General features: G+C 48.5%; 1 protein-coding gene and 1 pseudogene across 1 annotated transcript in view; both read left to right on the top strand.

Annotated features, from left to right (window-relative positions):
- The window catches only part of MTR (5-methyltetrahydrofolate-homocysteine methyltransferase), a 603,339-nt gene extending 579,428 nt beyond the window's left edge, over positions 1 to 23,911 (top strand). The window contains exons 26-34 of the mRNA XM_061198341.1: positions 10,681 to 10,779; positions 12,000 to 12,075; positions 14,621 to 14,776; positions 16,276 to 16,472; positions 19,133 to 19,333; positions 20,048 to 20,240; positions 21,465 to 21,577; positions 22,031 to 22,400; positions 22,513 to 23,911. Of these exons, the coding sequence (XP_061054324.1) occupies positions 10,681 to 10,779; positions 12,000 to 12,075; positions 14,621 to 14,776; positions 16,276 to 16,472; positions 19,133 to 19,333; positions 20,048 to 20,240; positions 21,465 to 21,577; positions 22,031 to 22,117 (1,122 nt within the window). The 3' untranslated portion in view covers positions 22,118 to 22,400; positions 22,513 to 23,911. The remainder of the gene's footprint in view (positions 1 to 10,680; positions 10,780 to 11,999; positions 12,076 to 14,620; positions 14,777 to 16,275; positions 16,473 to 19,132; positions 19,334 to 20,047; positions 20,241 to 21,464; positions 21,578 to 22,030; positions 22,401 to 22,512) is intronic.
- A 1,963-nt stretch (positions 23,912 to 25,874) lies between these two features.
- On the top strand, positions 25,875 to 26,292 carry LOC133091302 (large ribosomal subunit protein eL34-like; annotated as a pseudogene).
- The last annotated feature ends 1,117 nt before the right edge of the window (positions 26,293 to 27,409 follow it).

Raw genomic sequence — 27,409 nt, 5'->3', positions numbered from 1 at the left:
TAGAGCTGCTGGGAAGGGGAGACAGAGCGCTGAGAGGTAGAGCTGCTGTGAAGCGGAAACAGAGTGCTGAGAGGTAGAGTTGCTGTGAAGGGGCAACAGAGAGCGCTGAGAGTTACAGCTGCGTTGAAGGGGCAACAGGTAGCGCTGAGAGTTAGTCGAAGATGCTCTGAAGGGGCAAAAGATAGCGCTGAGACATAGAGCTGCTGGGAAGGGGCAACAGAGAGGGCTGAGATTTAGAGCGGATGTGAAGGGGAAACGGAGAGCGATGAGAGTTTGTGGAAAATGCGGTAAAGGGGCAACAGAGAGCGCTTACAGTTAGAGCTGCAATGAAGGGGCAACACCGAGTGCTGGGAGTTAGAGCTGCTGTGAAGAGGCAATAGAGAGCGCTGAGAGTCAGAGCAACTGTGACGGGGCAAGAGAGAGTGCTGAGAGTTTGTCAGAGCTGCAGGAAAGGGGCAACAGAGAGCGCTGAGAGTTAGAGCTGCGTTGAAGGGGCAACAGAGAGCACGGATAGAGCAGCTGAGAAGGGGAAACAGATCGGTTGGATTTAGAGCTGCTGTGAAGGGGCAACAGAGAGCCCTGGGAGTTAGAGCTGCTGTGAAGGGGAAACAGAGAGCGCTGAGACTTACAGCTGCGTTGAAGGGGCAACCGAGAGCGCTGAGAGAGCTGATGGGAAGGGGCAACAGAGCGCTGAGAGTTACAGCTGCGTTGAAGGGGCAACAGAGAGCACTGACATTCAGAGCTGCTGTGAATGGGAGACAGAGCGGTGAGGGTTAGTCAGAGCTGTTGTGAAGCGGCAACAGAGAGTGCTGAGAGTTAGAGCTGTGTGGACGGGCAACAGAGAGTGCTGGGAGTTAGCGCTGCGTTGAAGGGGCAACAGAGAGCGCTGAGAGTTAGACCAGGTGAGAAGGGGAAACAGAGAGCGCTGAGAGCTAGATCTGCTGTGAAGGGGCAACAGAGAGCGCTGAGAGTTAGAGCTGCTTTGAAGGGGCAACAGAGCGCTGAGAGTTAGTCGAAGATGCTGTGAAGGGGCAATAGACAGCGCTGAAAGTTAGAGCTGCTCTGAGGGGACAACAGAGAGTGCTGAGAGTTATTCAGAGCTGCTGTTAAGGGGCAACAGAGAGCGCTGAGAGTTCGAGCTGCTTTGAAGGGGCTACAGAGAGCGCTGAGAGTTAGAGCAGCTGAGAAGGGGCAACAGAGAGCGCTGATAGAGCAGCTGAGAAGGGGAAACAGATCGGTTGGATTTAGAGCTGCTGTGAAGGGGCAACAGAGAGCCCTGGGAGTTAGAGCTGCTGTGAAGGGGAAACAGAGAGCGCTGAGAGTTTGAGCTGCGTTGAAGGGGCAACCGAGAGCGCTGAGAGAGCTGATGTGAAGGGGCAACAGTGCGCTGAGAGTTAATCGAACGTGCTGTGAAGGGGCAACAGAGAGCGCTGAGAGTTACAGCTGCGTTGAAGGGGCAACAGAGAGCGCTGAGAGTTAGTCGAAGATGCTGTGAAGGGGCAACAGAGAGCGCTGAGAGTTACAGCTGCGTTGAAGGGGCAACAGAGAGCGCTGAGAGTTAGTCGAAGATGCTGTGAAGGGGCAACAGAGAGCGCTGAGAGTTAGAGCTGCTGGGAAGGGGAGACAGAGCGCTGAGAGGTAGAGCTGCTGTGAAGCGGAAACAGAGTGCTGAGAGGTAGAGTTGCTGTGAAGGGGCAACAGAGAGCGCTGAGAGTTACAGCTGCGTTGAAGGGGCAACAGGTAGCGCTGAGAGTTAGTCGAAGATGCTCTGAAGGGGCAAAAGATAGTGCTGAGACATAGAGCTGCTGGGAAGGGGCAACAGAGAGCGCTGAGAGGTAACCAAAGGTGCTGTGAAGGGGCAACAGAGCGCTGAGAGTTACAGCTGCCTTGAAGGGGCAACAGAGAGCGCTGAGAGTTAGTTAGAGCTACTGTGAAGGGGCAACAGAGACCGCTGATATTTAGAGCTGCTCTGAACGCGAGACTGAGAGCGGTGAGTTAGACCTGCTGTGAAGGGGAAACAGGAGCGCTGGGAGTTAGAGCTGCTGTGAAGGGGAAACAGAGAGCGCTGAGTTAGAGCTGCGTTGAAGGGGCAACAGAGAGCGCTGAGAGTTAGAGCTGCTGTGAAGGGGCAACACAGAGCGCTGAGAGTTAGAGCTGCGTTCAAGGGGCAACAGAGAGCGCTGAGAGTTAGAGCTGCATTGAAGGGTCAACAATGCGCTGGGAGTTAGAGCTGCTGTGAAGGGGCAACAGAGAGCGCTGGGAGTTAGAGCTGCTGTGAAGGGGAAACAGAGAGCGCTGAGAGTTAGTCAGAGCTGCTATGAAGGGGAAACAGAGACCGCTGATATTCAGAGCTGCTGTGAATGCGAGACTGAGAGCGGTGAGAGTTAGACCTGCTGTGAAGGGGAAACAGCAGCGCTGGGAGTTAGAGCTGCTGTGAAGGGGAAACAGAAAGCGCTGAGAGTTAGAGCTGCTGTGAAGGGGAAACAGAGACCGCTGATATTCAGAGCTGCTGTGAATGCGAGACTGAGAGCGGTGAGAGTTAGACCTGCTGTGAAGGGGAAACAGCAGCGCTGGGAGTTAGAGCTGCTGTGAAGGGGAAACAGAGAGAGCTGATTTAGAGCTGCATTGAAGGGGAAACAGAGCGCTGAGAGTTAGAGCTACTCTGACGGGGCAACAGAGAGCGCTGAGAGTCAGAGCCACTGTGACGGGGCAAGAGAGAGTGCTGAGAGTTTGTCAGAGCTGCAGGAAAGGGGCAACAGAGAGCGCTGAGAGTTAGAGCTGCTGGGTAGGGGCAACAGAGAGCGCTGAGAGTTAGAGCTGCTTTGAAGGGGCAACAGAGCGCTGAGAGTTAGTCGAAGATGCTGTGAAGGGGCAATAGACAGCGCTGAAAGTTAGAGCTGCTCTGAAGGGACAACAGAGAGTGCTGAGAGTTATTCAGAGCTGCTGTTAAGGGGCAACAGAGAGCGCTGAGAGTCGATGATGCTGTGAAGGGGCCACAGAGAGCGCTGAGAGTTCGAGCTGCTTTGAAGGGGCAACAGAGAGCGCTGAGAGTTAGAGTAGCTGAGAAGGGGAAACAGAGAGCGCTGAGAGTTAGAGCTGCGTTGAAGGGGCAACAGAGAGCCCTGGGAGTTAGAGCTGCTGTGAAGGGGAAACAGAGCGCTGAGAGTTAGAGCTGCGTTGAAGGGGCAACAGAGAGCGCTGAGAGTTAGAGCTGCTGTGAAGGGGCAATAGATAGCGCTGAAAGTTAGAGCTGCAGTGAAGGGACAACACAGAGTGCTGAGAGGTATTCAGAGCTGCTGTTAAGGGGCAACAGAGAGCGCTGAGACTTACAGCTGCGTTGAAGGGGCAACATAGAGCGCTGAGTGTTAGTCAGAGCTGCTGTGAAGGGGCAACAGAGACCGCTGATATTCAGAGCTGCTCTGAACGCGAGACTGAGAGCGGTGAGTTAGACCTGCTGTGAAGGGGAAACAGGAGCGCTGGAAGTTAGAGCTGCTGTGAAGGGGAAACAGAGAGCGTTGAGTTAGAGCTGCGTTGAAGGGGCAACAGAGCGCTGAGAGTTAGAGCAGCTGAGAAGGGGAAACAGAGAGCGCTGGGAGTTAGAGCTGCTGTGAAGGGGCAACAGAGCGCTGAGAGTTAGAGCTGCGGTGAAGGGGAAACAGAGCGCTGAGAGTTAGACCTGCTGTGAAGGGGCAACAGAGAGCGGTGATATTTAGAGCAGCTGAGAAGGAGAAACAGAGAGCGCTGGGAGTTAGAGCTGCTGTGAAGGGGAAACGGAGAGCGATGAGAGTTCGTGGAAAATGCGGTAAAGGGGCAACAGAGAGCGCTTACAGTTAGAGCTGCAATGAAGGGGCAACACCGAGTGCTGGGAGTTAGAGCTGCTGTGAAGACGCAATAGAGAGCGCTGAGAGTTAGAGCTACTGTGACGGGGCAACAGAGCGCTGAGAGTCAGAGCAACTGTGACGGGGCAAGAGAGAGTGCTGAGAGTTTGTCAGAGCTGCAGGAAAGGGGCAACAGAGAGCGCTGAGAGTTAGAGCTGCTGGGTAGGGGCAACAGAGAGCTCTGAGAGTTAGAGCTGCTTTGAAGGGGCAACAGAGCGCTGAGAGTTAGTCAGAGCTGCTGTGAAGGGGCAATAGACAGCGCTGAAAGTTAGAGCTGCTCTGAAGGGACAACAAGAGTGCTGAGAGTTATTCAGAGCTGCTGTTAAGGGGCAACAGAGAGCGCTGAGAGTCATTCGATGATGCTGTGACGGGGCAACAGAGAGCGCTGAGACTTAGAGCTGCGTTGAAGGGGCAACCGAGAGCGCTGAGAGTTAGACCTGCTCTGTAGGGGCAACAGAGAGCGCTGAGAGTTAGAGCAGCTGAGAAGGGGAAACAGAGTGCTGGGAGTTAAAGCTGCTGTGAAGGGGCAACAGAGAGCGGTGATATTTAGAGCAGCTGAGAAGGAAAAACAGAGAGCGCTCGGAGTTAGAGCTGCTGTGAAGGGGCAACAGAGAGCGCTGGGAGTTAGAGCTGCTGTGAAGGGGCAACAGAGAGCGCTGAGAGTTAGAGCAGCTGAGAAAGGGAAACAGAGCGCTGGGAGTTAAAGCTGCTGTGAAGGGGCAACAGAGAGCGCTGAGAGTTAGACCTGCTGTGTAGGGGCAACAGAGCGCTGAGAGCTAGTGCTGCTGTGAATGGGCAACAGAGAGCGCTGAGAGTTAAAGCTGCGTTGAAGGGGCAACAGCTAGCGCTGAGAGTTAGTCGAAGATGCTCTGAAGGGGCAAAAGATAGCGCTGAGACATAGAGCTGCTGGGAAGGGACAACAGAGAGCTCTGAGAGTTAATCAAAGGTGCTGTGACGCGGCAACGGAAAGCGTTGAGCATTAGTCAGAGCTGCGTTGATGGGGCAACAGAGAGCGCTGAGAGTTAGACCTGCTGGGAAGGGGCAACACCGAGTGCTGGGAGTTAGAGCTGCTGTGAAGGGCCAACAGAGAGGGCTGAGCGTTAGAGCTACTGTGACGGGGAAACAGAGAGCACTGAGAGTTAGAGCTACTGTGAAGGGGCAACAGAGAGCGCTTAGAGTAGAGCTGTTGTAAAGGGGCTACAGAGAGCGCTGAGAGTTAGAGCTGCTGCGAAGGGGCAACAGAGAGCGCTGAGAGTTAGAGCTGCGTTGAAGGGGCAACAGAGAGCGCTGAGAGTTAGAGCTGCTGGGAAGGGGAGACAGAGCGCTGAGAGGTAGAGCTGCTGTGAAGCAGAAACAGAGTGCTGAGAGGTAGAGTTGCTGTGAAGGGGCAACAGAGAACGCTGAGAGTTACAGCTGCGTTGAAGGGGCAACAGGTAGCGCTGAGAGTTAGTCGAAGATGCTCTGAAGGGGCAAAAGAGCGCTGAGACATAGCTGCTGGGAAGGGGCAACAGGGAGGGCTGAGATTTAGAGCTGATTTGAAGGGGAAACGGAGAGCGATGAGAGGTAGAGCTGCTGTGAAGGGGAAACAGAGAGCGCTGAGAGAGTCAGAGCTGCTGTGAAGGGGAAACAGACCGCTGATATTCAGAGCTGCTGTGAATGCGAGATTGAGAGCGGTGAGAGTTAGAGCTGCTGTGAAGGGGAAACAGAGAGCGCTGAGAGTTAGAGCTGCGTTGAAGGGGCAACAGAGAGCGCTGGCAGTTAGAGCTGCTGTGAAGGGGCAACACCGAGCGCTGGGAGTTGGTCAGAGCTGCGTGAAGAGGCAACAGAGAGCGCTGAGAGTTAGAGCTACTGTGACGGGGCAACAGAGAGCGCTGAGAGTTAGTCGAAGATGCTGTGAAGGGGAAACAGAGAGCGCTGAGAGTTAGTCAGAGGTGCTGTGAAGGAGCAATAGAGAGCGCTGAGAGTTAGAGCTGCTGTGAAGGTGAAACAGAGCGCTGAGAGTTAGAGCTGCTGTGAAGGGACAACAGAGAGCGCTGAGAGGTAGAGCTGCGTTAAAGGGGCAACAGCTAGCGCTGAGAGTTAGTCGAAGATGCTCTGAAGAGGCAAAAGATAGCGCTGAGACATAGAGCTGCTGGGAAGGGGCAACAGAGAGCGTTGAGAGTTAGAGCTGCGTTGAAGGGGCAACAGAGAGCGCTGAGAGCTAGAGCTGCTGTGAAGGGGCAACAGAGAGCGCTGAGAGTTAGATCTTCGTTGAAGGGGCAACAGCTAGCACTGAAGTTAGTCGAAGATGCTCTGAAGGGGCAACAGAGAGCGCTGAGACTTAGAGCTGCTTGGAAGGGGCAACAGAGAGCGGTGAGAGTCCGAGGTGCTGTGAAGGGGAAACAGAGACCGCTGAAAGTTGAGGGTATCGCCCAAAACCTTCTATTGCTTTTTGTTAAATTCTACTTTAAAAATGTGGAAGAATATCCTAGGGTTTTTGTCGTGGTTACTGGGGGTGTCTGTATTGCTTGAAGGAGAACGGGTGAGTGTGTCCTCTGCTTTCCGACACCCCTCCCCGAGCCAGCTGCAGCAGTGTTGGCCTGAGTAATAGGAATGGTCCCAGGACACTTGGACCTTGACACCAACCCAGAGAGAGATTTCAGCCATTTACAAATATCTACAAACATGAACGGGCACCTTCTTAACTCTGTGCCAGAGCTGAAAGTAATGCCGAATTTTTTAATCAATATATTTTTTAATTGAAGTATAGTTGATTTACAAGGTTGTGTTAATTTCTGCTGTACAGCTAAGTGATTCAGTTATGCATATATATGCATTCTTTTTTTAATAATCTTTTGCATTATTGAATATAGGATATTGAATACAGTTCTCTGTGCTATACAGTAGGACTCTGTTGTCTATCCATTCTCTATATAAAAGCTTACATCTTCTAACCCCCTCCCCCTTGGCAACCACCAGTCTGTTCTGTATGTCCATGATTCTGTTTTTGTTTCATTGATATGTTCATTTGTTTCCTATTTTAGATTCCACATATAGGTGATATCATATGGTATTTGTCTTTCTCTTTCTGATTTACTTCACTCAGTATGAAAATCTCTAGGTCCATCCATATTGCTGCAAATGGCATTATTTTGTTCTTTTTTATGGCTGAGTAGTAAGGAATGTAGAATTTTTTTAAATGACCCATTTCCAGGTAGAAAAACGTTTCATCTGGAATGGGCCAGTTGACCCTACCCAAGGGCAGAAAAGCATTCACAGGTATATGTTGAAAACACAGAATTCGGTAAATATAATAAACAACTTACCTAAGTGGTTTTTCCTGCTTTTCTCCATCATTGAAGCCTAACATCATCTCTTGTTATGTGTTTCATTATTTTCATTGAATAATGGGATATAATAGGTTGTGGGAATCTGAGTGACCATGTGGTCCAGTGGTTTCCAAGTTTGTTTTAGCCACAGAAACCTTGTTTGCAAGTGATGTCTCCCCTGCACACTCAGTAGAATGCAAATAAGAGCGGCCCCTTCCACCCCTCATCCCACTCCTGGTTCTCATTGAAAGAGCGCAATTTAAACACCACTAATCTAGTCCAACCTTCACATTTGCAGGCGAGGGGCCTGGTGACTTGTGACACTACCAGGCACTGTCACGCAGCCTGGACCAGGACGACACATTTCCTGAGCCATTTTCCAAAGGAATTCTTTCAGATCTGTGAATTTACTTATATGAAAATTATACAATAATCGCTAACATTATTAAATATTTATAGTGTACCCAGCACTGTGCTAAGTGCTTCACGTGGATTTTTTATTTAATCCTCATGAGGTAGATACTTTCATTATCCCCATTTTAGAGGTGAGGAAACAGGAACGAAGAGATTAGTAACTCTTGAGGCCACACATCCCTGAAGCAACAGGTGTGGATTTGAATGCAGGTGCTCTTACTCTGTGCGGCGTTAGTTAAACTTGTTTCCATTAATATTTAATGAGTCTCCTTTATTAAGAAGGATAAAATTAAATCGGGCTGGAGTCATAAAATTGCAGTTATTTAAATTGCCATTGAGATAGACTAACGTGCAAATAAACTACATTTCTACAACTCAATTTAAAAACAATTTTTTGGATCTTATATTTGGATAGTGTTTCGTAAAGAGGTTGTGTCAGGTCCACGGTTGAGTAACCAGTGAGCCTCTCTTTAAGGCTTATTCCTGTTTTCAAATGCTAATGAATGACTGTGAACATTTCCCATTTGGAGACCAGGCCGTTGGGCCCGTTTGCGTGCACAGTGGTAATACTGCCCCCACAGGTCGGGGAAGACTTTAGCTGGGAAGGACTTGGTCCCTTGATTCTCTTCCGAGGACACTCCTTCACCGTCTGGAAGAGCTAAAGCACCGTGGGCCCAGCTGGAAGCCAGCAGAGGATGAGGCGTGGGTGTCTGTGCCTTTTACCATTTGGTCCAGGCAGGCAGCCGGCAGTTGGCTCGTCTCATATACAAAGAAACAGCCGCCTTTTGAAATTACTCAGACATAAGTCTGATGGTAAATCATTTGGGTAATTGCCAGTGACACGTTTCAGGAGTCAGTGGTACAGTTTGTTTAGGTTGATTGCTGGTTTAGAGTCTTTTGATCTCACTGCAGTGATCATGACGCAGGCTCACACTCTGGCTACTGTCTCATGTATTTATTTGAAAGGTTCCAAAATGTGGCAACTACATAGTAGTTGGAGATTTAGACCAGACGGTGGATGCCCCCTTACTTTCTTTCCTTTTTTTTTTAAATAAAAAACAAGGTGCGAATATTCAGTCCTCTTTAAATTAGAAAATAAATTTTCACCGTATTCCCAACGTAAATTGTGCTGCAATTTGCCGTGAGAAAGACCAAAAGGAAAAGAAAAGCCCTACTATGTTTGATGGTTGGCAAGAAAACGCAGGATGGACTCTGGTTTTGTGATGGAAGGACCACATAGATTAGCCCATATAATTGGCCATGAACTTGTTTCCATTGAGCAAGTCAGCCTGGGCAGGGAGGGGCCTGTCACCGCAGCTCTGGCAGCAGGAGCTCCACGGGGGGTGTGGAAGCGACCAGCCAACAGTAGCAACCCCTTTCATTTTCCGGGTAGTTCCTGTGTCGGATGCTGTCAAGTTCTGGAAATCGGGGGGTTACTTTCTCAGAGTTTAAATTCTAGCAGAATGCAACAGTGTTTTAAAACATTGATTGCATGTACTTTGGGGGAGCTCAGGAGTAGACATCCCTTGTTTTCATGAGCTCTGCTGGATTTCCTAAATGAGGACTCCATTGAGGTGAGGTTCACGTAAGACTGGGAATTACTCTGGTATGCATACCATTTGGGAGCCTGTTTTTAGGCTTATCACGATGGCCTTTACTGATTATATTTCTTAATAAAGTGATTTGGTTTTATACTAACTCACAGGTGATTGGATTGTTATTAGAGATACTTAGACAATTCACACAGAATTATAGACATTTAAAGCTGATGGGCACCTTAGCCATCATCCAGCCGAACTTCCTCCATTTCAGATAATGGTATTGAACTTCCCTGCCTTTTTGTGTGTTAGAAAATCCCACTGGAGGATGCAAGGTTGGGGCAGTGCTGTGATTTTGGAACTGATGTGACCAGCAGCAGCCATTTCCTCTTCCTTTGTGATTTTATTTTGAGCTTTGGTGGCAGCTATTCTACCTATTTGATAATCATAGTCATAAATACTATTTAGCTGATTCTAGTTTTACAGTTTACTGAGTAGCCTCACTTTTCTCAGATGATCAGTTTCCTTTCTTATTTTAGCACAAGCTCGTGGTTGACTGTGAAGATCAGCCTCATTCCATCAGCAAACATTTTGTGAGGATGCACCTTCTATGTGCCAGGCCCCACTTTAGAAGCCAGGGGCACGAAGGTGGTTAAGGTGCAATCCTACCCTCACAGGGCCTGTCCTCTAGTCAGGGAGGTAGATGCCTAGGCAGATGCTGGAAGCCTGTGGTAAATGCAGTGATGGAGAGATGAACAGAGTATCTTTGAAACCCTGAAGAGGGGGTACCTAACCAGTGTGTTTTGGGGCCCCAAGACCACCCCCAGTTTCAGTGATTTGCTAGGACTCACAGAACTCAGAAACACTGTTATACTCACAATCACGGTTTATAACCATGAAAGGATACAGATTAAAATTGAGTGGAATCTAGAAAAGGCCAGGCACCAGCATCCAGGTGTCTCTCCCCTCGGAGTCATACGGACAGAGCTTAATTCTTCCACTAATGATGTTTGACAGCATGTACGGAGTGTTGCCAACCAGGGACGCTCGCCTGAGCCCTAGTGTCTTGGGCTTTTATTGGAAGCCAGTCACATAGGCAGGGCATGCTCACCTGTCTGACCTGTCTGAGTACCTTATGGGGTACTCAGGCTTCAACCCCTCCAGAGGTTAGATAGCACGTAAGCCAAGTTCCCCCATAATTCACATTGTTAGCATAAACTTTCTGGGATGGCCCGAGGCCCCAGGTAGACAAAGACATTCTTTATCAGGCAGGATATTCTGAGGGCTTAGAGTTTATCTCCCAGGAGCAGTCAAAGTCCAGTCTGTTCTTTGTAATGTGCAACATTGGAGCATCCCAGGCCTGCTGAGTTAACCCTTTACTGTAAAGCCAGGCAGGCATAGCACAACTGGTAAAGGGAGAGGAAATGATGTTAGTATGGGAAGGCTTCCTGAAGGAGGTGACCCTAGGACTGACCAGTATTACTCATGTTTTATCTTCTTTCGCTGCTCTATGGTTATTGAACTCTGATCTTGCATTTTCAGTGTTCTCAACTGTTAGATGAGAATCTAAAAGATGAGTACTTTGAGGAGATCATGGAAGAATATGAAGATATTAGACAAGACCATTATGAGTCTCTCAAGGTAAGTGACAAAAACAGGTCCCCGCTTGTTTGCGTAATAAAACGATCCTACAGTTTTTTGTTTTTTGGTTTTTTTGGCTGCGTCAGGTCTTAGTTGCGGCATGCAGGATCTTCGTTGCGGCACGCGGGCTCTCTAGTTGTGGCGCACGGGCTTAGTTGCCCCACAGCATGTGGGATCTTAGTTTCCTGACGAGGGATTGAACCCGCATCCCCTGCATTGGAAGGCGGATTCTTAACCACTGGGCCACCAGGGAAGTCCGATCCTACAGTTTTTAATGTGACTTTGCTGTTTGGAGGAGGGGAAGGTTTGGGATCATTTTAGGGAAGTCCTACTTTCTAGTTCACATCAGCGTTCTTGAGTGTTCCCAGTAATTTTGGGTTATATTAAGGTTAATTTTATTTATTCCTCCAAACATGTACCGAGTAAGCAGTAGGTGTTGGGTGCTGTGCTGGCTACCACTTATGAGAGTGACTAAAACATGCGCTCATAGGCAGCAGGGAGACGGGGACTGAGTGTACTGAGGTGACTCCCACAGACCCTTATGCTTGAGGAAATAATGGAAGAGAATGAAGACATTAGACAGGACCATTGTAAGTCTCTCTGCCTGATCGCCCGAAGCTCTCTGTGCAGAATAGTGTTTCAAGAACTGTCCCTCTGTAGATTAGCTTCAGGAGATCCATGGAGACTAGGCATGATTACTCTTTAGAGGTCGTTGGGATATTTCTTCCTGGTTATCTGCTTGCTGGGCCTTGTGTATGGGGAGGCGGGGGGTGTATTTTAGGGGTGGCCAGGTAAGTGAAATGGGATAACAGACAGCGAGAAGGGAACAAGTTTCTGAGGTGTCAGCTGGACCAAGGCACTGTGGTTGGCCTTTCCCTTCCTCAGGGCAGTGGTGGCCACCAGTTAATCCCAGCCTCAGGTGAAGTACAGGCAGGAGGCCACCCCGTCGCACACTTACCTCACAGTGAAGGCTGCAGATCTGCCTTGCATTTACGTATCCATATGTAACGGATGCTCATTGCATCTTTACTCTCTATTGTTCTGGTGCTGATGTGAAGCCATATTGGATGGAAAAGGAAGAGCTTTCTAGGATATGAATTTTCGTGAATAAAAGCATATGTTTTCTTGCAAAACTTATTTACTAGCTTCCTTGGGCATGCTTTCATAGTAGCAGCTGAAACGCTGAGTCTCTGACTGAATAACTTTTCCTTTTTTCATAGGAAAGAAGATACTTAACCTTAAGGCAAGCTAGAGAAAGCGGTTTCCATATTGACTGGCTGTCAGAGCCCCCCCCAGGTCTGTTTGGCTATTGGTTAGAGAAAAGTGCATGCGATAACTGTGCGCTGAAGAGGTGTTTGCATTTACTGAGCAGCAGAATCAAACAGGCAGCTAAAAACTATTAACTATGTTCAGTAGTGATGACGAAGGACAGTGATGATCAAAAATAAAAGTCAATAGGTGCCATTTGTGGAGAACCAAACATTGTCCTGAGATTGACCTGCAGTGGCTCTGAGTCCTTGGCACAGAGAGTGCTATTATCCCCACTTTTACTTGAAGAAACTGAGTTTCGGGTAATAACTTGGGAGGTTACTAGCATTCTATCTCTGATCTGTCTTCTAAACCCATACTCTTGCCTCTGTGCTTTGCTGGAGTGGGCCTCCTTCAGGTTGAAGCCAGTTCTAGAGACCTGCCTGGGTGGTGCTGTCACTGCCTTGGCCTGGGTCCCAGGCGGGCCCAAGTGCAGACGTGGAATGTCTGAAATTGCAAATGCCTGCGCATTGAACAGACCTTAAAACATCGCAGCGAAGCAGGCTCTCCTGTTTTTGTTCACTCTCATTCTCTCTTGGATGCTTCCCTCTTTTGATTTCTTTCATTTGGTTTCTTCCCCTTCTGATTTCTGGCCACTTTTCTTGCCTTGCGTAGGTGTTCATGAAGGAATATAACGTGTAAGACGTTTTGACAGGTTCAAAGAGGCATGTGATACGAATGCAAAATCGAGACAGGGTGAACAGGGGTTATATTAATTGAATCTGTATTTCCAAGGTAACATCTCAAATCCACTTTCATTGCTCACAACCCCCGTGTTCTGCACACACTCAGCAGAGTGGATTAAATTGGAAACATAAGTGAGCTGGGTTCTAGATTCAGTCCTGCTGAGTTCAGTGTGGTTTAGTGAGAAGAAGGCAGATGGGGAGTTGGGAGGCTTGGGTTCTGATCCCAAGTGACCTTGAGCATATTGCTTCCATGTTTGACAGTTTCTAATATGTAAAAAAGGAGTTACTTTATGGAAATGTGAGGATAAGATAAGACTTGTAAACCTTAGAAAAATATAAATCACTATATAGTCCAAACTATTATTTTCTCTTTTCCTTTCAGTATGAAATTGGAAAAATATCACAAGGGGGAGTCCATTTTAGCCAAGCCAAACGTCCAAAATACATCTCAGTGGCAATAGTCCACTGAAGGCCTGCAGCAGCAGGTGGCAGTGGTGACACTTTTCAAGTGACTGTTTAACCCCCTTGTAGGGCCCCTAAGGACAACCCAGCCTTAGCGTAGTTGCAAGAAGTCAATAAAGAGAGAAGGAAAGGTTCTTCTCTCTAGGTCTTTGGTGGTAAAACCTCAAACACATCTCCAACTCTGGCCGACAAGCTCATTCAAGAATAACACCCTTGAGTGACCCGGAAGCAGAGCGTTTCCCTGACTTTCCAGGCAGGGGGACACGTCAGTCAGGAGAATAGCTGTAATTTCTTTTTAATTACCAAACAAACCAGCATAATAGAATATTTACAAAGAAAGCATTGTCCTGTATAATAAAAAGATGACCAGGAACACATGGGAAAAAGCTACCATGAACTATGTCAAAAGGTAGAGATTTCCAGGCAAAATTAAAAGCTGCGCATACTTTTCTTTTCCTATACTTTCACCTCTCACTGTTACTGTCTAACGAGGGAAAAACACTCTTGAGACTTCCGTGTTATCCCTGCGCACCTGAGCGTGGTGCTTTAGTTTAAGTTCTCTGATCCTTATTTGCAGATCAGGAAACTGAGGGTGTGAGGGCTGGGAAGCGGGCAGCGGAGCGGTCACCTTGGACCCCAGCCTAACCAACCGGGGCTTGGTGGCGCGGGGCAGTACTGGTGCCCCAAGAAACCCAGTGGCACCGTCTGTCTCTGAAGTCTTCACCAGTATTTCACTTAGGATCTTTTTTAGATTCACAAGGAGGTGTAAAGAAGACTGTATTGAACATTCGTGTACCTCCACCAGGCACTTAAGGAATAAGCTACTGCCCACTTAAAAAAGACAAAACCATACATGTGGGAATTCCTGTGAGCCCCTCCCTCCCCTGCAGGATCCTGAATTTGATGCCTCATTTCCGTGCATTTCCTCAGACTTTGATTATGTGCATATGTTCAGTAGGCAATACATTGATCGATTATTGATTCATGTTTTTAAACTTTATGGAAGTGGCCTGTTACATGTGTCTTTCTCCAGCGCTCTTTCTTTTAGTATTGTCTTCATTTGTACAAGTGAGATCAACCCCAGTCTGTCTTGTTTCTTGGGCGGGGGTGTTGGTGGGGAGGGTTGAGGGAAGAGTTTCCAAGGGCGGTGCAGTCAGTCAGCTGCAGGGGAAGAAGAGTTTTTTTTAAGATGTGCTGACGAATTACTCCTTCGCCACAGTAATTTCAAGTTCCCCTCTTTGTAAAACAACTCCTCCGGGTGGCAGGAGGGAGGCAGAGCGTGGGAGCCAACAGAGCGGGACGGCCTCCCACAGGCGGCACCAGGCATGAGCGGCACTGAGCCCCAGGCTGGCGCCAGGGTTCACGCCTCTCACTCTGTCCTGTAGTGAAGCCCACGTTCCTTGGGACTCGGGTCTTTGAAGACTACGACCTGCAGAAGCTGGTGGACTACATTGACTGGAAGCCTTTCTTCGATGTCTGGCAGCTCCGGGGCAAATACCCGAACCGAGGCTTTCCCAAGATATTTGACGACAAAGCTGTAGGTTAGTTCAGTAAGTCCTTCCATCCTGCTCCGGTATCCGAGACATGGTCTTGGGACTTTGAGGACAAGAATAGGTGGTGAGCAGCGGGGTGGATGATGCAGGATAGAGTTTATTGTTGTGACATGATGTAGGATACTGTTCCATGCGCTCAGCTCTTTGACAGTTTTTAAACTGCTGGGTTGGTCCTTATTTACTGACTACATTTCGCATTTCATTTATCCATTCTTTACTAAATGTTTATTGACATCAATTACATTGCTGGCACTGGGGATAAACAAAAGAAGACGTATCATCGCTGCCATCTGGTACCCGGCTGGCTGGTGCAGCATTGGAGGGTGATTCCCGTACAGCAGGCCGAGCTCCTGCTGCGGGACCAAGGCCCGGCTTCTGTGGACACAGGGAAATGAGACAGACCTCAGAGTGGGACACCAGGAGAGGCTTCCTGGAGGAGGTGGTGTTTGAACTGCTTTTTGAAGATTACTGGGAGCTACTGGGCCTGGGACTGGGAACGTGAGGTGGTGATGAAGAAAAGGACACTCCAGGCCGAGGAGACCGAGTGGGAAGGCGCAGACACGTGGGCTGATTTGGGGACCGGCAAGGAGGCCATTGTGCCTGCTGGGGAGGGGCTGGGGGTGACAAGCTAGTCGATAGATAAATTGCTAGCCCCGCGTCTCGCTGCCAGCCCTGCCCCCAGAGACATGGGACCGAAACACTAAGCCCTTCAAATGGTTCGGTACCAGCCAGCTCAGAACGAGGTGGGGTTGGACTGGTGGACGTGTGGGGTTAGGGCTGAGGGGAGCCTGCGAGAGTGGCCCCTGCCCGCTTCCTGGGGGGGCCCTGGGGTGCGTGTTAGGTGCTGTGACTCGGCGGCTCTCGGGCTAGCTGGGGTGCAGCAGTGGGCAAGGGGCTCTCATTCTGATCTGCTCCCGAGTGATCACAGATGAGCAGTGGAGTGGCTGAAGCAGGGCTGGCCAGGCCTGGACGGAAAGCCTAACCCTAACCCTGCTGGCTCCCGCCGTAGCCAGGTGAGGGCCTGACGGGCCCTGGGCTGGGCCGTGCAGGAGCAGCGCCGAAGCCACACTCCACTCCTCAGGCTGTCCTGCACCCCCAGGGGTCACGGCGAGGTCAGGGGAGCTGTCTGTGCACGAGGAATGTGGTGGTGGAAGGGTCTGGCCTGCTTTGTCTCGCTCTCTGTCTGACACATTGCTGCGGGGAGCCAAGAGCTGGCTCTCTGCCTTTTGTTGAACGGAAAAATAAGTGGCTTGAGCTGGCGAAGCAGACTGTGTACGGGAGCTGCACTTAGCAGAACTGCTGAACCCTTAGCTCCTGCACCTGGGGTTGTGCTGATGGCAAACACTGGTTTTTAAAGTATTTGAGGGGAAAAGAGAGGGGTGAAGAGAGAAGATGACTGAGGAGAGGTAGTAGTTTTAAAAAGAAGCATTCTTTGCTGGTTATTATTGGCATCTCTAAGTGAATTCTTAACGATATTTTCCTAACAGGTGAAGAGGCCAAAAAAGTCTATGATGATGCCCAAAATATGCTGCAGGCACTGATTAGTCAGAAGCAGCTCCATGCCAGGGGCGTGGTTGGGTTCTGGCCAGCGCAGAGCAGCCAGGACGACATCCACCTGTATGCGGAGGGTGCGGCACCCCAGGCCGTGGAGCCCATCGCCACCTTCTACGGACTCAGGCAGCAGGTGCGGAGGCCGTGCGGCCAGCGGACACATTGCCCTACTCTTTGGTTTAAGCACTCAAAAAACATACATAAGAATGGTGTAAGTTTGAACTTTGTGTAAGCATAGCTCTGCCACACCTCAGCCCAAATGACCAGTCACAGCCCCGAGCCCAAGGCATTTGTGATGGAGAGAAGGGGCCAGTGTGGATTTAGAAGCTGGGCCTCTCGGGCACCAGCAGGAGGGAGGTGTTCCCTCTCGGGGTTGGATGGGTGAGGAGAAACACCGCTGCTGCCTCGGGGGGTCACGCACAGGTGGACATTCACTTGCTCAAGAACAGTGGTTTGCGTCCGGGCCTGTCATTAAAATAGGCTGGCGGCTCCTTTCTCAAGGCGAAGACAGCGGGGAGCAGACATTCGCTGGGTGTCTACCAGGGGCCAGCTGCTTAGCAGGGCACTTAATGGACCATCTTGTTTCATTTCCACACAACCTGTTGTCGGGCAGTTTATATGTTTCCGTTTTGCAGAGGTGAAAACGAAAGCTGATGGGGAGTGCGCTGAGCTGCGCAGCTCGGGGGGAAGAGCCCAGCGTGTCCACTCCCCGCTGGCTGTTCTCTCATGCCACTGGCTTCTCCCGGCTCATAGAACACGCTCTCCTCCACACGGCTCCCTCTCCTGTGACCCCACCTTTAAACGTGCAAATCTGTAAGCATGTCCCTTTAGCTGCTATAAAAAATGAGCTGCCCTGATCAAGAATCGGAGCCAGAATTCACCAGTCATTAACAAAGAACGGTAGCAAGTGATTCTCGCATGGTCTTATTACCATTTTCAGTCATTCAGGAGTGGTAGTATTGCTTTTCATCATAATCACAATGTAATTCATAATGTCAGATATTTTAACTATAACAATGTCTGGGGGAATCCTTAAACTTGGGACATTAAACAGTACCATAACAAGTTAAACGGGGGCAGCTACACCATTACTGTGTGCACCCAGGCCCAGTACATCCTCACTCTCTGCACCCGGGCCTGGTGCATCCTCACTCCGTGCACTCAGGCTCAGACACCTCAGAACACAAGAGGATTCTAATGTTAAGTTCTAGCCCCTCCTACTAGGGAACTGGTGACTTTTCTTTAAAAGACGTAATTAAGGTCAGAAACCTCCACCCTGGCCTGAATTTCCATCCTTGAAGTCCTGTGTCCTCTGATCTCTTTTTACATCCAACACCATTCATGTCCAGGTAGTCTGTGAGGGACTGTATTAGGGCATTTAATATAATGACTTTTCAATGTACATGTATTACCTACCCAGATAGCTGTTTCTAAGGATGTGCTTTTTTCTAGTACGCTGGAAAATTCCGGCTGCAGCGACTCAGTGCTCCGGGAGTCTTCTGTTCTGAGTGGCTCTGATCGCTGTCTATTTTAAAGAGCTGTGTGGCTCTGTGACCTGTCTCTCCTTGTGGTGCTGGGAAACTTTGTATCTCCTTCTGGCTTTTGTTAGCAAAGAACAGTTGATGGGCAGAGTACAAGTGGAAGGCAGCTCCTCCCTGCATAGCTGGCCCTGGCTCTGTGACATTTCCACGTGCCTTTATCAAATACCTTCTTGTCTGCAGCCACTTAACTGTTTTCTGCCCAGTGTCGATTAGACTGTACTTGTTTCCAGAGCTGGCACGCAAATAGCTGTGAAGCTTCTGGGTTGACTGCTCATTAATTGATCCGTCCTAAGCAGTGTTGTATAGTGGTCAAGAGCATTGGCTGTGGATCAGACCCATGGGCCTGCCACTGTGTGACCTTGAACTAGTTCTTCAAGCTCTCGCTGCCTCGGATTTCTTGTATAAAATGGAGCTGGTGGTATCACTTACTTCACAAGGTTGTTGAGAGGATTGGATTAGTTAATTCGTATAAAGCACCAAGACCAGTGCCTGACACACAGTCAGCACTCAGTAAATATTAGTCATTTGTTATTTACCTTCTCAGCAAACATGTGTTGATTGCGAAGTATGTGTAAGACCTTATTTGTCAGCTCAGTAGCAGGGATAATCAGTCATCAGCTGAAGATGGAAAGCAGGCGAGGATGGCCACCTGGCCTGAGGAGAGAACCCCAGAAGCAGATCCTGCTCAATTTTTTGATTGGTTTCAGGCCAGCCCAGCAGTGTCCTTAGCCATCCCCTGACCCACCGCCCATGGTGGACAGCATGTGGCCCTGTGTTGCTGACCTTAGCCGTTTGTTGAACTGCTTCTGTCGATGCAAAGTAGAGGCTTACACACTTAGTGGGCCCCTTTTGAACATAACTTTAGGATTTAATGTGGGTCTTGAATTGAAAACACTTTTGGAGGAAAAGAAAACCTTTTTATATGAATATTTAGGGTTCCAGTTCCTGTAGGCATTCAGTAAATGTTTGGTCAGTGTGTGAATGAGCGAGTTAACTGGTTTCTCGACTGTGTATGTCATTTCATGTCATATCTTTCTAAAACTCTCGTTCCATTTATTTATTCAACACATGTTTATTGAACACTCACTACATATCAGGCACTCTTCTAAGTGCTGGGGATGTAACAGTGAACAAAACAGACAGGCAGCCCCATTTGAAGCTGTGTTCATTGGAAGGCGCTCGATTGCTCTTCTCTGTGTGTTGGTGCCAATTCCATGCTAATGGCCACTCTGCCCACTCCTTGCGTTTCAAGGCCGAGAAGGACTCTGCCAGCGCGGACCCCTACCTCTGCCTCTCGGACTTCATCGCCCCTCTGCACTCGGGCGTCCCTGACTACCTGGGTCTGTTCGCCGTCGCCTGCTTCGGGGTGGAGGAGCTGAGCAAGGCCTACGAGGAAGAGTGTGACGACTACAGCAGCATCATGGTCAAGGCGCTGGGCGACCGGCTGGCCGAGGTAGAGCCGCGGTGCCCTGAGGCCAGAGTGCGCGCGCACGTGTGCGTGTGTGTGTGTGTGTGTGTGTGTGTGTGTGTTTGGCTCTAACAGCACACATACTCTTAAATCCTGTATTTTCGAGTCACTCTCACGCCTCATCTTTGGGCACAGAGTAGCCTTCAGCGACGCTGTAGTTGGAGTGGCCCGTGGAGCCTTGACTTCATTGTCTTGGTTCTGGTGTCGCCCTGTGCTTGTGATTTGATGTTTTCCAGAGGAGCCTGCAAAAAGCCAAACAGGTTCTGTTTCAGAGCTTCTCGTTCTGATGTTGGGCTCCCCTGTAGATCCCTCATCTTCCTCTGTGGGGTGGGGCAGCCTAAGCTGTGGGAGCCGCTCCCCTCTTCCCGAGGCTCACAGCAGAGTCGCTGGCTGCTGTCATGGTCCCCGCTCCTCCTTCTGGCCACCATAAGCTGTAGCCTGAGCGTCAGGGAAAGGTCTGAAGGGCCTCGGATCCTCGGATCATTGAATATGATCCTTGAGAGCCCGGGCTGAGGCCAGAACCGAGCCGCAGAGCAGCTGATGACACAGTACAGATGAGTTGAGCCCCCGGCCCATCCCTTTCGCCGGTTCCCCCGCCTGCTGTCCGGTCAGGGAGGTGCGTTTGCGGGCGGGACGGAGGGCAGGAGGGAGGGCGGGAGAAGGGCTCCCGCCTCCGTCTGACCGCGTGTTCCGCCCCAGGCCTTTGCCGAGGAGCTGCACGCACGGGTCCGCAGGGAGCTGTGGGGCTACTGCGGCGGCGAGCAGCTGGCCGTGGCCGACCTGCGGAGGCTGCGCTACGAGGGCATCCGGCCGGCGCCCGGCTACCCCAGCCAGCCCGACCACACCGAGAAGCTGACCATGTGGAGGCTGGCGGACGTGGAGCGACACACAGGTCAGCACCGGGCAGGCGCGCATCCTGCCTCATGTTACACACACGGTAGCGAAGGGAAGGCGCATGGGGGGAGCGGGTGGAAGCCACGGAGAGGCTTACAGTGAGATCCCTGACCCCATCCTTCCTCACCTCCAGCAGTGTGCTCTAGTTCTTCACCTCCATATTGTTATTATTTTAACAGGAGGAAAAGAAACTCATTTTAGTTCGTGCACATGGAGGCCCCGTAGAATTATTATTGAGTAGTGGTCTTTCATCACCATTTTCAGGTTTATCAGTTTTCATTATTTTCTCTTCACCTACAATAGATGGGAGCTTAGCTGACTCACACCAGCTGGTACATCCCCTGCCCCATTTTCCTATTACACGTGTGTTACTGTTTTCAGTCTCTCCGCTAGTGAGTGACCTTTGTAACCTTTAGTAACGTATTTCACGTGGCTCTCTCGTTCCACCACTTCTAGGAGTGTCTCTGGACCCTCGTCTCACAGAATTCCCACCCTTCCCTTCCGCTCCCTCTCTCTTTACTTCTACACCACTGTGAACACAGTGCAGTTTCCAGTGGAGTTCGTCAAAAGCGTGCCATCCACGCCGAAGACGTTAAAGGAATGTAGATGGACATGAATTGCTGTGAGGCTCTTTGAATCTGGGCTGGCAGGGATGGCACCGGCTCCAGGAGACACGAGACGGGGCCTTGGGACCCGTTTCTGCCATAAGCCTGCTGGGCGATCTTTGGCAAATCACCTAGCCTTTATGTCGCTCCGTTGCCTTGCCCAGAAAGTGAATGGCATAGACTAGATAGACTCAGTGGGGGCTCATCCTCAGTGGGGCCTGGCTGGCTGTCATTCCCCTAGTGGCCTTGGCCTCACAGGTGTGCTTGGAGGTCCAGGGGGTGTCCCTATCTGCACGATTGGAGTCCTTGTCTAGAAGGCCCAGGCGTAGCCTCCATGGCTGATCTTGGAGGGCAGGGATAAGAATGTAGAGAGTCTTTTCCAGGCCTCTCCCCCCAGGTTAGAGGAGATCTGCACATCCTGAATTTGTTCATCCCCTCGGCGGGAATTTGCTAGACGAGTCTGCTCACATCTTTCATGCTGTGTCACGTGTCCACCTGGAAGGCACACGCTCACTCTCATTCACTTGTAAACAAGAATTTACTGGGAGCCTACCACTTGGGCAGGCCTGTCTCAGCACTGAATAAACGAGCGTTTCTCCCCATGCTGCTCTCCCCAGGCATTAGGTTAACAGAATCGCTGGCCATGGCACCTGCTTCAGCGGTATCCGGCCTTTACTTCTCCAATTTGAGGTCCAGATATTTTGCCGTGGGGAAAATTTCCAAGGATCAGGTAGGTTAGCTGTTTCATTGTGTGTGGCATCCCTAGATGCCTGTCTTGTTTTGAATGGAGCTGTTAATCCTGTTTTATTTTACATGTGAGTGAGAATAAAATGAGAGGGAAAGGATGAAGAAATGTACTCCAGTTTATGTCTTGATTTGATTTCAGCCCACTGCCCCATTTCTCGCCCTGCTGTTTACACAGAGACCAACCCTCCCCCACCCCTGCCACACACACACCCCAGCCAGGCTCTCAGCCTGAGGTAGTTACAACATGTTGTTTTTCTGCCCAGAAAATAAGGCACCTCGATGAATAGATAAATATCTGTCTCCATTTAACTCAGTGGATTACTATTAAGGCAAAAGACATAAAACGTACTTAATGTATCTTGGCGAATGCTGTGGAAACTTGAGTTCAAAAAGTCTTATCATTTTGGTTTAATAAACTGCTTTTAATCTTTTGCAGATTGAGGATTATGCTTTGAGGAAGAACATGTCTGTGGCCGAGGTTGAGAAATGGCTGGGACCCATTCTGGGATATGATACAGACTAACTTTTTTTTTTTTTTTTTTAACCTTGTCTATACTTGTTTCCTCAAGGAAACACAGTCAAAAGTGCCTTAATAATAACAGCGCAGCGGCCACGAGCCCATCTGCATCTGGTTGACCTTTGTGCCGCTCCAGGTTGTGGACGTTTGGTGGGACCTTGTGGACGAACAGCGTGTTCCTACAGTTCTTGGAAAACAAGCGGCTGTTTTCCAGGGGACTTTGAATGAAGAGCAGTGAGCAAGACTCCGGGGGTGTCCCCGGTCCCTCAGGGACTAGGACAAGCCGGAGGTGGAGGTCTTTTGCATTTCAAAGCAAGTCAACTTGCTTTTTTCATGTTTACCCCAGACCTAGGAGGCCATTTCTTTCTTTTTTTTTTCTTTCTTTCTTTCTTCTTTCTCAGAGAAAAGCCTGAAAGTCAGTTGAATAAGGGGATGTGACCCTGTGGCAGAGTGACGCTGTGAGCAACGGGGCATTTTAATCTGAGTGGTTAGAGCAGTTACTCCCACAGGGGAGAAGCTCTGCTCTCCCGAGACCTCTCTCTCCCGAGACCTCCTTTTCTGAAGCCTCGATTAGACGCCTGCAGAAGTCCCTGCGGCCGGAGGCATGCTCTCCCTCTCCGGCTTATCAGAGGTACTTAGGCTGCTGCTGGCCCTGGCAGGTCAGATACAGTCACGTTCTCCAAGCATTTTGTCCTCTCGTGATCTCATATTCCCTCACCCTGAGGGGGGAAAAAGGAGGTGGGCAGAGAGAGTGGCCACTAAGGGTAGTTAACAGCCTTGGGTTGTTTTCCAGAACTGAGCAGGCTCTCGGCTCAGCCGCGTGTCCGTGCAGCGTGGATAGGTGAGCAGCATCACTCCACTCAGTTCTTCCTCTTCTGCGCTGCCCCAGCTCCAGACTCACACGATATGGGAACAGCGCGTGGACTTGTTTGTGGTCATCGCGGGGAGATGGTTAAGAACCAGGGCTTTGAAGTCAGACACACCCAGATTCGCGTTTCAGGTTTGCCGCGTCCTTGCTGTGCGACTGAAGTATCAGCACGATTTTCTCATCTGTGAAGTGGAGACAGCGAGACTAGCTCCTCTCTCACAGGCATGAGGTGTGGATTAAAGGAGATGATGCACGTAGGCAGGTAACATGGGCTGCGGCACACAGTGAGAGCTTGATAGATGGCAGCTTCTGTAGAGCTCTCTAGGGGGTCTCCGAGCTCAGCACAGGGTAGGTGCTCATGGAAAGGGAATAAGAGATTAATGGAGGTGAAAAGATACTGGGGAAATGCATATGGGAGCGACCGCGTTGAATATACTAGGTACCCTTTCTGGGATTAGAGCCCCATTGAACACAGTGACTGGAGAGAGAAGCTACTGTCTATGTCATTGGCACCATCAGCCCTCATTTTCTGTGAGACAGTGCCCCCTCCCCTTGTGATGTAAGCTGGCCTTGCCCCAAAGCAGTTATATCAAATATACACTCAGGTACATTCAGGTGAAAGGGGAAAAAAAACTTAGCAAACGATAATCCTGCATAACTGTAGCATATACATGTTTACCTGCAGAGTAACATGCCTGCTTAGGCATCACTTGCCCTTAAAGTGAAGAGAATTATATGCTTTCTTTAGGTCCATTTAATCTGTGCTAGATTGAGACTGGAACTCATTTTCCCCGAGATGCTCAGGTGGAGGACTTATTTTCTCTTCCATAGCAGGTATGTTATTCTAGGTGTTGGCACATCCTTCTTTAAGAAAGAATAACCCCCTCCAAATATTTTAATGTATTTTATCTGAATTACAGTTGCTAAGAGTCTCCCAGTTTCATTAAGTATGTACCATATCTTTTCTCAACTAGTTATGTGATGGAACGGCTTCCTTAAATGTATTGTTGATCTAATCCCATGATGGATGCCTTTTATCTAAAGACAAAAACAATTTGTGCAAGTTTGAGTGCCTATATGTTCATTAAAGAACATAGAATATAGCTTGAAAACCCCTACCTTAGTTTATGTCAGGTGACCTCAAAGGCAGGAAGGTGACCATTCTGCAGCCGGGGTCTTTTCTGTGTCTCTGCCGGTACGTCCAGAGCCTCTCCTTGTCATCGACGTCCGTGGCTTTCACATGCACTCACTCACTCCCATCATTTCCATTAGGGACCCCACATTTATATTTTCCCCCTAAAGAAGCACTTGTTCGGGACCTTCCGCACTCTGCTGTCTGTAACGTGGAGGCTGGTGTGTGGGATGGTGGTCGAGGTCAGATCCTACAGCGCCCTGTTTCTCATCTGAGATATTCTGCCATCAGCCTCCCTCTATTCACAGCTGAGCTCATTTAGAGAAGAGTCTGCCCTCTTTCCATTTCTCTCAGGCTTGTCCTCGACAAATATCCGAGTGTCTACTCTGTGCCAACCACCTTCTCCTCCCATTCTCTCTTCAACTCAGTGAAGTTAGTTTTTGTTGTTGTTGTTGTTTGTTTGTTTTACCCATCTCTTCTGTCATTAATGACCTCTTAATTGTTAGATCCCGTGGCCTTTCCAGTGATCTTTCTTCTCTGGGTTTGGGCAATACTGACCACTTCTTCAAAAATCTCCTTTCCCTGGTTCCCCCTTGACTTCACTCTTCTGATTTACCTTCCATGTTTCTTGTAATTTCTTAGCTACTTTCGTAGTTTTCTCTTCCTCTGCCCATTTAAAGCCTGGTCCTCATGAGCCTGTCACTAGTTACCTTCTTAGTCATACAGTTTCAGTGGGCAACCTATCCAGGCTCCACTGTGCTGAAGCGCACATAGCACACCAAAGACTCAGTGTGTCTCAAACCGGTATCATCTTACTCTTCTCGAATTCTCAGTGTACTCAGCAAGAAACCTCAAACCCACCCCATCTTTTCCTTGGACTCTTGCAGCTATCTAAAAAACTTGCACATGAAAGACACGCTTGTCTTCCTTTTAGTTGAGAAGGTAAAAGACATGTTTGAGGCAGGCAGTGTTTAGGTTAAGTCTTGATTGAGGATTTGAAGGATAAAGGTGAAGAAGTAAGGTAGAAACAAATGAAGAACTACAGTATCTTTGTTCATGAAGGTTGTAAGGGTATCAAACCTCCCAAAAATCATCTACAGATTCAATGCCATTTCCAGCAGAAATTCCAACAGAGGTTTTGTTGGATGTGACAGGCAGATATCTAAACGTCTGTGGAATAGCAAAGGACTAAGATGGCTGGATGCTTCTGACTATAATGAGGAGGTTGAGGGGACCTTTTACAAGACAGTAAGTTTTATTACAGAGTTTGTGTTGTATGTGGTGCAGAGGTAGGCGCTCTGAGCAGTGCAACGAGCTAGGGAGCCTGAGAAATAGCCCAGGCGTATATGCTGCCCTTTGAGATGTGATGAGGTGGCATGGCAGGTCAGTGGGGGCAGGAAGGGTGGCTCCATAAGTAGTGCTAGAACAACGGTTATCCTTATGGAAAACCATGAAATGGATTTCTGCCTCACACCTCACCGAGCAGTCAATTCCAAATAAATTAAGGTCTTGATTATGAAAAGCAAATATTTAAATGTTTGCATGGAAAAAAACCTTAGGGCCGGAAAGAATCTCTTGAGATATATGCTAATCATAAAAGAAAAGATGATTAAATCAAATATATTAAAACTAGCACTTAAGTTAAGCTAACAAACAATTTAGTGTAGTGGAAAGACAAACCAAGACTTGACATTTACGATACAGTTAACTGGCAAAGGTGTAGTAAGCAGAACATATAGAGAATTCCTATTTTTTAAAAAAACAGAAAAATAGCCTTCCTCTTCCGAGGACGGTATCTAGAAGCATTCAGGAGGGTCCAGCGTTTGACATACCATCGTAGGCTGTCCTACAGTAAGCCTCTAACAAAACCAGCCTGTCCCGAACCCCTGGTAATAGAATTGTTTACCTTTATACCAAGAAGGTTAGGAAAACACCAAAATCCGCCTGTGGCGTGTGCTCAGGCCGACTTCAAGGAGTTCGCACTGTGAGACTTTAAGTTCTTGTGAGGTCGTCTAAAACAAAAAAACATGTCAGCTGGGCCTATGGTGGTTCCATGTGTGTTAAATGTGTCCGTGACAGGATCGAACACACTTTCCTTACTGAGGAGCAGAAAATTGTTGTGAAAGTGTTGAAAGTACAAGCACAGAGTCAGAAAGCTTTATTTAGCTTTTGTATTTAAAAGTGAACCCTTTTTGAGTAATAAAAAAAAATCAGAAAGCACAAAAAAAAAAAGAAAAATAGAAGAAACTTGAGAAGACATTTCACATGAAGAGGAAATACATAGGGTTTATAAATGAGTAGAAACCTTGGAGATATGAATTAAGACCACAATGAGCTTGCAATTTATATCCATAAGATTTGTAAAATTAAGGAGTCTGACAGCACCAGGTGCTAAATGTGAGCTCATCATTGTGTGGATGTGTAGACAGGCACCTCTGCTTTAGAAAACAACTACACCTCACAGAGTTGAACATTTGCATACTTTAGGATCTAGCTTATGACTCCACCTCCCAGTTGTGTATCCAGTAAACTTTTGCATTTGTGTACCAGCAGGTGTGTACAAAAATGTTTATAGTAACATCTTCATAATAGTTAATAACTGGAAAAACTGAAATGCCATTCTGTCCACAAGAGAATGTTTAAGTAAATTAGGTATATTCACACTAAGGGATATTATTCTGTAGTGACAAGAGGTGAACTACAGCTATACCTGACAATAAGAATGAATCTCAGAAAATATTAAGAAAAAAAAGCAAGTCCCAGGGTATGGTTGAGACTATTTTTATTGAGCTCAAAACCAAGCAAAACCAAAGAGTACATTGTCTAAGCATACATAAATGGCAAAACTATACTGTAAGAAACAAAACAAAACAATGATAAACCAAAATTTAGCCTACTGCTTACCTCTGAGAGGGAAACAGAGGGAGTGGATAACAGAGGGACACATAGGTAGTTGCTAGTTATTAGTAATGTTCTCTCGTTCTTGGGTTGTATGGTAGGTTTATGGTTTATTATATTATGCTTTATAACTCATGTATATCGTAGAATCTGTATGTATTAAATATGTTGTACGTAATGTATTAAACATAAAAATAATAAAGGAAAAAGGGAATAATAAGCCAAAATCTGGGATGGTGACTTTGTAGATAATGTGTTGTGCGTGTCAAATGTATTTTTTAAAGAAAGGAAGGACAGAGTGCACAGCAGTGCAAAGGTGGGGACAGAGAGTGGAGCATCTGTGCCCTGTCCAGCCAGAGCTAAGCGTGGCTCCAGATACCGGGCTTTGGAGGATGATGGC

This window comes from Eubalaena glacialis, chromosome 1 (assembly GCF_028564815.1).
Source record: "Eubalaena glacialis isolate mEubGla1 chromosome 1, mEubGla1.1.hap2.+ XY, whole genome shotgun sequence".
NCBI classification, from domain to species: Eukaryota; Metazoa; Chordata; class Mammalia; order Artiodactyla; family Balaenidae; genus Eubalaena; species Eubalaena glacialis.
This window is presented reverse-complemented; position numbering and strand designations above follow the sequence as displayed.